At 41.9% G+C, this 13,543-nt stretch overlaps 1 protein-coding gene across 15 annotated transcripts in view; it reads right to left on the bottom strand.

Moving 5' to 3' along the window:
* Tenm3 (teneurin transmembrane protein 3) overlaps positions 1-13,543 on the bottom strand; it is a 1,310,468-nt gene that overhangs the window by 51,952 nt on the left and 1,244,973 nt on the right. For 12 of the 15 annotated variants that reach the window (XM_076553327.1, XM_076553324.1, XM_076553328.1 and 9 more), the window contains 4 exons: positions 9,543-9,810; positions 8,177-8,320; positions 4,011-4,260; positions 3,279-3,299 (listed from right to left, as the gene is read on the bottom strand). In XM_076553327.1, the coding sequence (XP_076409442.1) occupies positions 3,279-3,299; positions 4,011-4,260; positions 8,177-8,320; positions 9,543-9,810 (683 nt within the window). The remainder of the gene's footprint in view (positions 1-3,278; positions 3,300-4,010; positions 4,261-8,176; positions 8,321-9,542; positions 9,811-13,543) is intronic. The other 3 variants (XM_076553329.1, XM_076553331.1, XM_076553335.1) reach the window with 1 other exon arrangement.

The raw sequence follows: 13,543 nt of genomic DNA, 5'->3' as shown, positions 1-13,543 counted from the left end.
AGGAAGAGGATGGGAAGCAGTGAAGTCTACATTTACTAAATCATCTACAATTGACAGTGCCACTCCTGGATGGGGAATTAGACACATTTGTGACTTCCTTTCTTCCGGGTGCTTGTCCCTGATTTGCTCACAGCTGCTCTGCCACGCAGAAAAGTGAGGATATACTGAAAGCCAGGCTAGCACACAGGAAGACGTTTCTGATAGGAGTTCCGTGCCCCAAACCCCCCCACCTTTGAAAAAGGTCTTTCTTCTTGGAATGAGGATTGACATGAGGGCCTTACACATTCTGGGCGAGCGCTCTACTGTGGAGGTACCCTCATGTCCTTTACCCACGTGGTATTTTGAGGGTCTCACTCTCTTCCCCGGGCTGACCTTAAACTGTGCTCTTCCTGACTCAGTCTCCCGCTAGCTAGAATGACAGACTTGTGCCATAGGTTTGGAAAGCATGTCAGTCTTTAAAAAGCTAAATGAGGACACACCCATGAGTTTAAGTGTGTTGATTTTTGTTAGGTCAATGTAGATAGTTATTAAACACACAGAATCATTAATTGCATTGATAATGCCATTATCTGTTTGATGGGTGGGGGTTCAGAAACCTGGTACATTTTCTACATTTTTGTCTTTCGTTTTTTCACCTCACTCTGTAGGCTGGAAACTTGCAGCAACCCAGGTGCCCCAACCTCCCAAATGCTGGGATTAGAGGTGCATGCCACTGGGTGAGGCTTGTACCTGGCATCTTTCTAACTACCCACAGGGTACAGCCCCTCCACGGTCTGGCTTCTTCGTGGCTGATTTCCCTCACTGTTAAGCCTTCTCTTTCAGACATGCTCACCCTCACGGTCCAGGGTATTAACTTTCTCAGTGATCTTATCAAGCATATTAATATTCCTAAAAGGCCACTTTGAACGTGCCACTTGTTCATGACCCTAAATATTCCCTCACTCTTTGAGTCATTTTTTCAGGGAGCTCAAGGTGGCCCTAGGCAAGCTGATTATAACGGGGTTCAACCCTCTCTCATTGTTACCCACACGAATCCCCACTTTATTTGGGTGGGCATGATTACTCTTGGAATATCTTATGCTTCATCTTAGGCCCTGTATATTTATTTAGTCTCTATTGTTTTTTTATCCCATGAATGTCATTCTTCTTGCTGTTCTGATAAAACAGATTTTATTTTTAGATCGAGCTCCAATAGCAACACTTTCTGGAAAATTCCTTACTATGCTCTTGTCTCTCAGAACCAAGAACCATTGTCATAGGACAGTGGTGTGCAGGATGTGTCAAAAGAGAATACTGAGGATGTCGGTCAGTCATACAAATGGCAGTTTTGCTGCTGTATGTGAGGTTCTGAGCGCTTGGCCTGAGGTCACCATCCGTCAACGTGTCTGGCACCCGGGGACGCGTCATTCAACACTGTTAGTTTTAGCACCCGTGTGTATCAATACACAGCCCAAACAGTAGGTCCTGCCTGGGTGGCACAGAGAGGAAATGGAGAAGCTCAGATGTGGTCACAATGACACATGGAAAAGCTGACAGAGTGACAGAGGACCAGGGGAGAGGGAGTACAGTGAGCGTCAGTGCCAGATGCCATGAGTTAGCATACATCGACCTCATGCTCTATGGCGGTATGCATAACAACAAAGTTCCAAACACAGAGATTTTTTTGTTGTTGTTGTTGTTTCCAGAGAAGGTAATTGTAAATAACTTGCAACTTGACTGTGAAATAAGTCTGGCTTTTTTTTTTTTTTTTCATTTCTAGGAAATCTCCCTCTAGAATCCTAGCCATGGGGGAACATATCCAAAATGAGAGGTGTGGTACAGTGGGAAAAACATAGACACGAGAGGGATTCAAATCTCTGTTTCACGTTTCTTAGTTGTGTATCTTGGGATGAGATGGCATGCCTTCCAACTTCCATTACCTCACGTGTAACCTGAGGGATTACTGTGTGGCTCTCTAATAACACACAAGAAGTATCTGGCATGATGCCTGGCTGGTAATAGGGCAGCTTGTTAAAAGGTAGGCTTTCAGAGTCTTTCCTACGTCGCCCGCAGCCTTTTCACAGGGGGCTGGTGAGCACACCTGTCTGTCTTCCCTCTTTTTCTCCATAGCTACCATGAAAACAAGCAGGAAAGTGTTGACAGTCTGTTGGGGTTTCTAACAGCAGGCTTGGTGTTCTGCGGAGATTTCGTGGTAATCTTAGCATGTGACTGGGCCATGAGTTGAAAGTGTAAGGTCAATACGGAATGTTAGGGAAGGGTCCTGGGACCGTGTGTGGGTACTCTGGTGTGCAACAGGTATCTCTCCGTTAGGAGGACTCCAGGATTTGCTAGCTGTCAATCTCTACAATGGCTGCAGTGAGCTAAATTGACTTACGCATCTAAGATAGCTGACATAAGATATCACACTTCCTCTGAAATATATCACCGCATTAGATGGACAAACTAGATCTGGCATGTCTAAGCCTTCTTGCTTTTCACTAGGTCTTCCTTATTCTTTTCTTTCTGTCATTAAAGAAAGGCTGTTCGAGAAGACTGTTCTGAGAAAGGTTTTACTGTATGTAACTTCTTCAGGCAAGTGTACTTATCAACAGGATATGAGCAACCCTCGGGGCTGATGGTGCTCCATATTCATCTTTAGCTTTGAAGAAACTCTTTCCCCGCACGATAATAGCAACAAAAACACTCTTCTCGAATCTAATAGCTCGTCCAATTGAGGAAAATTAGAAATCACAGGCAGAGATAAACCTGTAGGATGCTATAGAGGAGGGATCCTTTCCAAGTTCAGTGAGAATCTCCAGCAGGAGGAGCATATTGATCAGACAGGTATATAACTTAAAAAAATTAACCATAGTACAATATTTTCAGATTATTTTTCTTAAATAGTTTTCCACACCAAATTAGCTTTGTTCCCAATAAGGCAGGATCTGTCTTGGATCCTGGTCAAACTACACTACCTCTTTAAACTTTGCTGTGTTTGAAATTTGTTGTTTCATAAGGCTCAGGTTACATAAGGCAGGAACTGCTGCACATTAGAATTCTTTGTGACAAGATTTTTTTTTTAAACTGAACCAACTTGTAAATATTTCCAAAATTCTATCATACAATATATTTTCAGTAAGTTATATAATTGTCCAATTAAGCAGTTTTAATTCCTTAGATGATCTGTGATTCTGAGTTTCCTCTCAAGATGCCATTATTAAAAAACAATTTCAGAGAAGCACATTGAAACATAAAAAGGACATCGGAAAATATGCATTAACCTTTAAGCAGATGCTTACCTATGTCTAAAATCTTTATTTCTTGGTGGAAGCAGATAAAAGAAAGGTAAAAAAAAGCAGAGTTAGAAAGGCTTCTGAAATAGAATGAGATCAATATTGGGGTTTTAATTACTGGTACGGAAAATTGCAATTTAAGCAGCGGGAACATTGGAAATGAACTCTGTAGGCAAGGCTCATCAAACTGCTGTCAGAATTGGTTGATTTTGATAATCACACTTAAGACAAAGCAAGACAATGACATGCTATTTCTACTATTCAAATTATAGCTAGTGATTGGGTTGGCCCAACTGAGCATCCAATAATCTTGTTTATTTGCTAACACATCTTTATTCCAGAGACTACATCTTAGGGCTTCCATTTCAACCACTGTGAAATAAAAGATGAATTCCTGTGCTGCGTATTCATTCTAAGGAAAACCAAAGATATTTTAAAAGGTTATCATTTTTACCTGTCAGTACACAGAAAAAGAAAATCACCAGAATGAGTAAGATATTTTCCATATCGGACAACAGTCTACTCTTTTACACAGTAAAACTATATATTGTTTTTAAAACTATATTACACTACATATTGCTGACCTTCTAGCTCTAGTTAAGAACTGTGTTCTTCCTAGGGTAATTTTTAAACTGTGGGGATGTGTGTTTAAATAAACAAATCAGCATATCACATTCAACTTCGTTTTTAAGGATATGTTTGTTTTCGATTAACACCCCCAATAGAGGAAACACATACCTTAGTTCTAAAACACTTGTTACGTTCCCAGAAGGGAATATCCGCCGAACGTAGTTGAAATCCCCTACATAGAGACTGCCGTCGATCCCACAGGCTAGGGCCACTGGGGCCAGCAGCTTGTTCCCATCAGCTTGGCCATTGCAACTTGGGCATGAGATGCTGCGCCTCCGGCCATTGCCCATGATGCTACTGACCACTGGAGGCTGCTGGGAGATGAACTGGTTTTCCCCATTTCCTTTGTACAGGATACCTGGAAGAAAGTGCGGTTTTTCTTAAGCGATGGATGAAGGATGAAAGGCAAATACATCCCTTAGAAATCTCACGAGGATGTGGCGTCGTTTTTCCGATTTAGAACCGGAAACTTGAAGATATTACACGAAAAACCACATAGGTTATATTAAAAAAAAAAAAGGACTACCTGTTATGAATAGAAAGACTAGTGAAGGGAGCCGAGGACTAAGAGAAAGCATTAAGAACCCTAATTCCCAACACCAGCGACCCTCGATCTTGGCTACACATTGGAATAGTCTGGAGCGCCATAAAAATATACTGATGGCTGGTCCTTACCCCAAGAGATGGTGATTTAATTGGTCTGGGTGCAGCCTTAGCGTTTAGATGTTTAAAAACTCTCCAGGTGATCTTAATGTGCAACCAAGTTTGAGAACCATGCTCTATATAATGTTCTTTAGGGAACAGAAAGTTTGCCTAATTGTTAATCAATGTGGAAAATATTACATATTAATCTGATTAATAAAAATGTACCCTGGGAATATGAGTTTCTTATGCATTTGCCATGAGTTTAAAAAGAGCTAAAAATATTTTATGGAAACAAAGTTAGAAAGTATTTATTTATAGGTCTCATGATAGTAAGCACATAATGTATCACTGAGCCATACCCCTGGCCTATGGAGGCCTATTTTTAACTCTGTTGTACTGTTAAGGGCTCTTGTTTCACATTCATCTGATGTAAATATATACATGTATACATATATACATATACACACATATATATATATATAAAGTTATTTACAATGCCAAACACAAGGAAAGTGATGCAGAAGACGAGCTTGTTATTCAAACTGAACTCTGCTTTAAGGCATGAAAGTGTCAATAATTTTACAAAGACAAAAATGCCAGCCTGCGCCTTCATGGACTTCATTAAAAATGTGAGAAAAAAAATTCCAAAGGAATAGTCACTATTTTCCTAGTAAGAAACTAGATTTGAGGTGAGACTTCATTTTGGTTCACTTGGCTGTGACCCCGTGCAGATCGATGGCTCGGGTCTGCTACCCACTGGCTCGTCAACTGCGTCCATCCACGCAGTTTTTAATGACGCGCCTCGATGTGTTATTAGCTGTATAAACCACTTGGTACTTCGGCTTCAGAGCTGTATATATTGCATTTATTGGGTGTTCCATACTTCAAAGTGGTTCTCAAAGCTAATGATTGTACTTCTCAGCAGATAGACGGGCAAGAGACTCATCTCATGAAAGCGCAGGCAGAAAACTCGAAAACGTGATTTTTCCTCCACTTTGGGATAATTTGAAAGTGAAGAAGTGATCAGAATAATTACATTCCCCTTATAGCTCAGTACATTTTAGGTGCATTTTGTGATTACTTTTTTTTTTTTTTAAATGCCTTGCTATTTGGGTGATGTAATAATCATGGCAAATTTACATAAAGAAATCAGGAATGATAAAACAGGTTTATTCAAATTTAAGAGAAAATAATTTAAATAAGTCTGGATCATAACAAGAGATGAAATGCCTTTTGCCTTGAATATTCAGAGAAGACGCGGATGATAACCTAAGATTTCTCCTTTCTGTGATTACATTATTTGACAATTATGGAAGTATAATTTCCTGGGAGAGTTGGTTCTGCAATTTTTATCAGAAGAAGCCTATGAGTCAGTCCCCTGCTCTACCACATCTGATTTACGCTATGTCTTTGACTGACTGGCCCTTCACGAGTTTCCTCTATAACAACACAACGGGACAGTCCGAGTTACAGCATTTGTTTCCATGTTCAAGGACGCCTGAATCAACAGCTATCACCACGCACATCCGTGCCGCCTCTTCTGTGTCTAGTGCTCATCCCTCTTGTCACAGTTACAAATCACTTGGTTCATTCAATTAGACACATGTCACTTTGGAGAGCCACTACTTGTCAGACTGTTCTTGGATAAAATTTTAGATGGCCATCAGTTCACCATGGGGACTCAGGTGACCTCACATATTAAATAATGATTTATAACACAATAATTTTAATTCTTGGCAGTTCAGTTTTTAAATCTGATCTGGTAGTATAATACAAACCTCCTCTATATTATTCTGGTTTAGAATATGTGTTTATACATGTCTATATTATGTGGCCCTACACATGTCTTATGTACTTCCTAATCTCTTGGAATACTCTATATCCCAACAGTGGTGAATTACTGGAGTCCTGCTCAGTGCCTATTCTCTTCCTATTGCCTCCTAGTCCCTTGGAGAAATCCTGTTGCTAATTGGTTATAAATTTTATATTGTATTTTCATCATGACTAAAACATCCCTGGGACTGTGTTCCCTTAGGTGTGTTTGTGAGGGACTTGTGCGGGAAGATGGAAATATGTGGAAGATGTGTGGAATCCAATTTTAAAGAATTTATTCAGGAGCGGCTATAAGCACAGCCAGCACATGCCTATGCATTCTGAAAGACCACGATTCAGCGTGGTATTACTCACACCACAGACTGAGACTACCACCACTTCAAATAACACCCATGACTCAGGCGAACCTTCAAGATAACATATGGACTGTTCTTCATGGGTGGGAGTCCCTTCTTCTTCTTCTTTTTTTTTTTTTTTTTTAAGTTTTAAAGTTGTTTTTAGATCGTTCCAAGCTGCATATGCTGCCAAGGATGATCTTCAATCTCTGGTCTCCCTTCCTTCACCTCTTCCCAAGACCTAGAACAGCAGGGGTGTGCTACCAAGCCTGGTTTATCTGGAGATCTGGATGAAACCCTGGGCTGTGCGCCTGCTAGGAAAGCGCTGTACCCCGAGCATACACCCCTGCATCCAGAATGTATGTGCTGTATGTGGTGCTGGAAATGCACCCTGTTCCCAACCTTCTGAAATGCAAACTGGGAAAGGAAGGACACCCGGGAAAGGCAGAGAGCTCAACACAGCTACAAAACCAAGAAAGGTGTGGGGAGGGTTTCTGTTTTGTTTCCTTCCAGAGTGATCCACTCCCTACATTCCATCATCTCCTCAAGATGAGGCATCAGTGTTTTCAAATACCGACTTTCCAGTCAGCACACTTCGAAAGTTCCCAATTCTTCCCAATACTCTTATTTTTAAAGAGAGAACAACATCAAAGACTCATCACTCCAGATATGACCGTGGGCTGTGAACAGTTAACAGCGTGATAGTCTCAATCCAACACTCCAACTCTTCCAAAATGTCAAAAGGGATATGAATCAGAAAACACAGACATTTCCTCTAGCTATTCATAGAAGGAGAGTAGAGACTTTTCAGGATGAGAAGGCTTAAGACAGGTTAGAGTTGGTTACCTTACGGCCCTGCTTTTATTTTTTCTTTCCTCTCAAATTATTCATTTATATTTTCCCCAAGAGTCACAAAAGCAAGCTATAGTATTTTTGGGTGACGTTTTTCTTTTTTCCTTAATAAAGACGAAACAGAACTCAGGGTGGAGGCGTGGGGGTGGTGGAGAGACTCAGCTAGACACTTGGAGCAGACTGACTGCTGAAGGGTCAAGAATCTACTGGAAATCTAGTGGTAAAGGTTTTTATCTTTGCTTACAATAAATCACTTGGTGTCAGGTTTTGGTAACCCTTTTTAAAGCCCCTTGGCACACATGCTTCTGTGTCAAGTTAGGCACTCACAGATGAATCTGTGGAGAAGACAGATACTCACACAGACAAAGCGATTTCACCAAAGTCAGCCATTTAGACTCTGATGGGAAAATCACCGTGGCAAAGGGCACAGGAACATTTTAAAACGCAGTAAGAGAGTTATGGAATTCCAAGACTTTCGTGGCCCTCAAATTATCTCTTTATCATTTTTCTCCGACTAAATCTACCCCCACAGTGCTCCCAGGATATAAAAACCTGTTGTGGTGTGATCAGTGGGAGAATGGACAATGTTAATCGGGAGCCAGAGCTTACCATTCTGAACATCCAGCACGTGATGCTTATCCAACGTCCAGCCACCCATGTTGGAAGCATCCAACTCATAGCCTTGCAAAATGGCAGTCCTCTTTTCCCACAGAGTCAGGTCCAAACAGGACTCGTATTCGTAGCCCACTGACACTGTAAGCAAAGCAGATCACAGCTCACCCTCTCAACAGCACAGGAAAGGGATGTTGACTTACGATTTAGAGGGAAATTCACAATTGTGTTCTGAGATAAAGCTCCATTCATTTATTAAGCAGTTGGTTTATATGTAAGGAGATCTGACCATATGAAAGATAAAAACAACCATCTCCAAAAGTCATTTTATACTGATTTGATAGAAAATAAGTCCCCCCCCCATATTATTCTTACAAGAGGTTCCCAGCACAATATTAGGTCCAAATTGAGAACTAGTTAAAAATTGTATCAAGTAAGTTTGCAGCAAATTGTGATTAGATAAAACCAACTAAAATATTATTTGTTATATAAATAATCAGAACTGTTTAGTTCCTAAGAACTTTCATTATAGAAAATATTTATGGCAAGTATTTATACACATCTCGGGAATAAACTGTAAAATTAATAGTAAATTAATACCAATCCCCAATTAGAAGACGTTTCAGAGTTTACAATGAACCAAGGATTTAAAATTTTAGAAAAAAAAAAAAAGGGAAAAGTGGTAACTATCTGATGAGAAATAATTCAAATCCAAATTAGATATTAATTTTGGAGAACAAAAAAGTCTATTTTTAAGTAAAACTGAAGATAGAAAAATCCATGTTTTCCTTTAGCTTTTGATGCTCTCGGCTGGAGCTCGAAGCTGTACTGGACATGTCAAGCTTTGATGGCACTGTCCGGTCATTCAGTGAAACCAGTGGCCTGATGTTTTCAGTTCACCCCGCCACAGGCCCTCTGGTCAGAGGAGCCGAGACAACTCGGGGATCCAAATTTTGTTTGATATTCTGCTCAACATCATTGCGACTGAAACCATCTCACCGCCACATTCAGAAAACATTAACGTGATGATAAATTCTAGTGAGGTCAGGTTATAAAGGAAGGAAGGAAAATAAACGGGGAGGGGGTACCACAGGGAAAGAGAGAAACATCAACATACATACAGTAACCCGAAATTCATAAGATGATTCCGGTTAGAAATGCTGACAGTCTTTGGTCTCATCGAATGGGATACCTTCCTTCTCCCAGAGCGGATCAAGGATAACCGGCCTGTGATTTCCCTAGATGGACCTGCTGCCACCATATCTGCTTGTCTAGCTACTTGCCACGGGTTCCTGATAATTTCTTTATACTTCTGACCTTGAACCTACGTTTTCAATGCACAGGGCATATCCATGACACTTACCAACTGCTTCCGACAGGCCATAGACTTTCTGATTATACGCATCCGTCTTATCCCAGATAAAAGTGTAGGCCAGGTTTGGTGAGGCAGGAAACCACTTCTGGAAGAGTCTCCCAACGACGGCTACCATCAGATGGACCTTCATGAGGTTAAATGGTATGACGGCCTGGGTCATGGTGATCTTAAGAACTGACTTGTACCCCGCGGCTCGGGAACTCAGGTAAGAAAGCTTCAGATCCGTTCCTGGAATCGTGGTTTCTTCATGCAGGACCTAGGTTTGAAAGAAGCACGAGCCTCTAGCTGGCATCATGGATGCCCAAATTGAGAAGATACAGTGAACAGAACCCAGCGGAGCACAGAAAATGGGACACAGCAGCGTCACTATCCACAGATAACGTCTGAGCTGCTTTCCTATCCAATAATTATAAACAGCTCAGTTGCCAGCCTAATGTTCTCCTCCAAAAAGCACCTTCTGAGCTAATCACACTCTGGATACAGCTGTTGGGATGGCAGTCACAGGCCACGCTCACTCACTCATCTAGTCCAGGCACTCAGAGATCAGAGCCGACATCTGTACAGTCCTTAGCTGGTCCCTTAGAGACTAACCCGAAGTCTATGGCCTTGTTAGCCTACCTAGGCCACTGTTAGAAAGACAGAATGACCAGGAGAGCAGACTCATCTGGGTTAAATTGTAATCGATTCCATACAAACGCTGAGACGTAATGTAACAACAGCACCTTCTCACGCCTCATTACATTCTGAACCGCAAAACCACTGATTTTTGATAACAGAGTAAATGAGTTACTGTTTTAAAGCTATGTGTGTATTTTTCTCAGAGAGTAACTAAAATGTACATATAAGAAAAAAATAAATTTTTTGACTGTAAAAAGTTGATTTTGATTTCAGGCTGTAAAAAGTTACTTTTGTTCATGTAAGGATACCTATATTATACATTAAATGCATTTTTTTGTTTTGTTTTGTTTTTGTTTTTTGAGACAGGGTTTCCCTGTGTAGCTTTGGAGCCTGTCCTGGAACTCACTCTGTAGCCCAGGCTGGCCTCGCGCTCACAGAGATCCGCCTGCCTCTGCCTCCCGAGTGCTGGGATTAAAGGCGTGCGCCACCACCACTGCCTGGCTCATTAAATGTATTTTTTTTTTTTTTTTGGTTTTCCGAGACAGGGTTTCTCTTGTGTAGCTTTGCGCCTTTCCTGGATCTCACTTGGTAGCCCAGGCTGGCCTCGAACTCACAGAGATCCGCCTGGCTCTGCCTCCCGAGTGCTGGGATTAAAGGCGTGCGCCACCACCGCCCGGCCATTAAATGTATTTTTAATCTTATGTTTAGCTGTCAATGTGAATAGCTCAATCAATGGTCACAAATTTATGGGGTATGAAAAATACCAGATGTCTAGCTATTACCTAACCATTTTAAAAAACATTTGTATAGTATATACAAACTTTTAAAGAGTTTTCTAGAGATTCTTCCTATGGGTGTTCTTATTGGTTTTGTGACTAATAATATATATCTTTACAGGCTTACTATGTATACTGTAGCATGCAAGGCTACCTTTGTTAAGGTAGTTAAGATAATGCTTTTTCCCTTAGCAGACGGATACTGTTACAAAAATCCAAACTGGTCGACGTGCAGAAGACAACTGTCCATGGTATCCCCAAAGCCAAATAATCCATGTAAGGCTTGGAGGACATCACAGAAGATGGATAGGAAAGACTGTATGAGCCAGGACCAGGACATGTTTACTATATATATGTGTGTCAGGGAAACTGCACTCGTGAAATCCAGCAATATAGTTGCCTAAACAAGACCTGAAAATGGACACCACCAACTGACAGGCCCAGGTGGATGGGGTAAATCTCACACGGTCCCAACCCTAGCTGAAGAGCTATAGGTAATTAATGGCTGTCGAGGGGGAGAATCAGTCTTTCCAGGAACGAGCCCCCGATTAGTTATCCAATCCCAAGTAGCCAGCCATAAATACATATACATATGTGCAATGCCAAATAGACTCATTTAGCTTATTTTTTACATTTTGGAAGGAGTGGGGACATAGGAAGAATTGGAGAGAAAGAGAGAGGAGTGGAAATGATGTAAATCGAGTATTCATATATGAAATCCTAATAAATAAATCAACAAATAAAGTGACCTGTCTGAAACCAAGCATGTCCTCTACCATGAATGAGATGTTCTTCCTGAAGGTTAGAATATATCAGTAGATCCACTAATTGCTCAGTCAGAAATGACTGCCTTTCCTGAGATTAAGAATCTTGGAAGAATGATACACTGTTCACTTCCCCTCTCCGGCAGCACAATTAGGAACGGCGTACACAGATTTGCCAGCTCTCAATTTTCATTTCCCAAGTAAAACTCCAGATACGATGGACTTGACTATCAGTCTGTAGGATAACCAAACAGAGCTGGAAGTGGGCATAAGGGAATGGACTAAACCAGCTTCCAGTGTGGGCTGTGAAGCCGCTGGCGCCGAGAGGGAAGTGATGAGGACAATGGATTACGAAGGTACAGCATGTCGGTGTCGTACGGTTGGGGTCCTCACTCACTAGGCGACTGGCTTCAGTTGCAGAGCTGTCTTAGGGAAGACAGTTTATGGACACACTGAACCTTTCTAGTTTATTTTTTTATTTTTGTCCTCCCACCCCACCCACTCAGAAACTTCTTCAAGCTCCCCTCCGTCCAAGAAAAGCACGACAGGATGAGAAGTGGACAATCGGAAGGGAACTCGTCGTACTGTGATGGGATGAAATGTCAGCGCGTTAGTTTGAAAAACAGATTTCTGTGACTCCCGAGTGGCCCAGATAATACGATATCTTTCCTCTTCATTTATTTTCAGAATAATTTCCCATACATTTGATCGTCTTTCTTACTTGCAAGGGAATTAATTAATGACCACTTCCTGTGACCTGCTAGGGCTGTTTCTCTATTTCAAAATATCATGTTATTCCTAATGTTAATAACCGATTATTGTCTCTGCCACCATTAGCCTCCTTCCACGGAACAAATCTCTGTAATTTAGTTCACGAAAGCGACCATTTCTCCTGTGTAATTTAACCTGACCATGTTACATTTCATTACTGGGAAATAGAAATCCTGCCCAAATGGGAAAACACACCCGGAAGTCTGCTTGTGGCAGCTGCACTGTCTGCCGGCCCCATTCGTGACCCTGAGAAACACTCAGGAGCCACATCCTGCACGTGACTCCCTGCATCCATCTGTTCTGCTCCCTTGTTGCTATTTCTACCCTCTGATAGCTAAGTCCACTCGATACCCGAGCCCTGGCCAGACAGACACGCAAACCAAGTAAGCCAGAGCCTGTTCATTACGTCTGTTTCTGGTCGGCTACGTATTGTGTGACCTGAGTTAGCCCGACCCTTGGTCCCATACTGCCGAAGGATTCAAAGGTCTCCCCTGGATGGATTTTCTTCTGCCTCTTTCCTCCCCCCATTTAAATGATTTTTCCTGTTTTGGTTATTTTTGTTTTGACGTTTACTCATTGATCTTGGGTATGGGTGGGGTGGGTGGGTGGGTGCGCATGGAGGTCAGAGGACAATCTGAGGGGGTTGGTTCTTGCCTTCTACCGGGCGGGTCCTGAGGAATCAAACACAGGTCACCAGCTCTACCCGCTGAGCCACACCGCCAATTCCTACACATCAGGACTCTTGTTGACGACTGTGCTGCTGCTACTCATTTTTTCCCCCATGTGAACTCTGCTCTCCTCCCTCTTCTGTCTCTGTAGGGCCAACCCCCTCAGCAATGCTGTTTCTGGTTTCCTTAAGGGACCGCCCTCTCTCTCGTGAACTTCCTGTTGTTCATTCAAATATCTGCTCCATCGACAAGACGGGGTTCAAGTCTTAGCCATCTCTTTTTTTTTTTGTTGTTGTTTAATCGAGATAGGGTTTCTCAGTGTAGTTTTGGTGCCTGTCCTGTAACTCACTCTGTAGACCAGGCTGGCCTTGAACTCACAGAGAATCAGCCTG

Source organism: Peromyscus maniculatus, chromosome 17 (assembly GCF_049852395.1).
Source record: "Peromyscus maniculatus bairdii isolate BWxNUB_F1_BW_parent chromosome 17, HU_Pman_BW_mat_3.1, whole genome shotgun sequence".
NCBI classification, from domain to species: Eukaryota; Metazoa; Chordata; class Mammalia; order Rodentia; family Cricetidae; genus Peromyscus; species Peromyscus maniculatus.
This window is presented reverse-complemented; position numbering and strand designations above follow the sequence as displayed.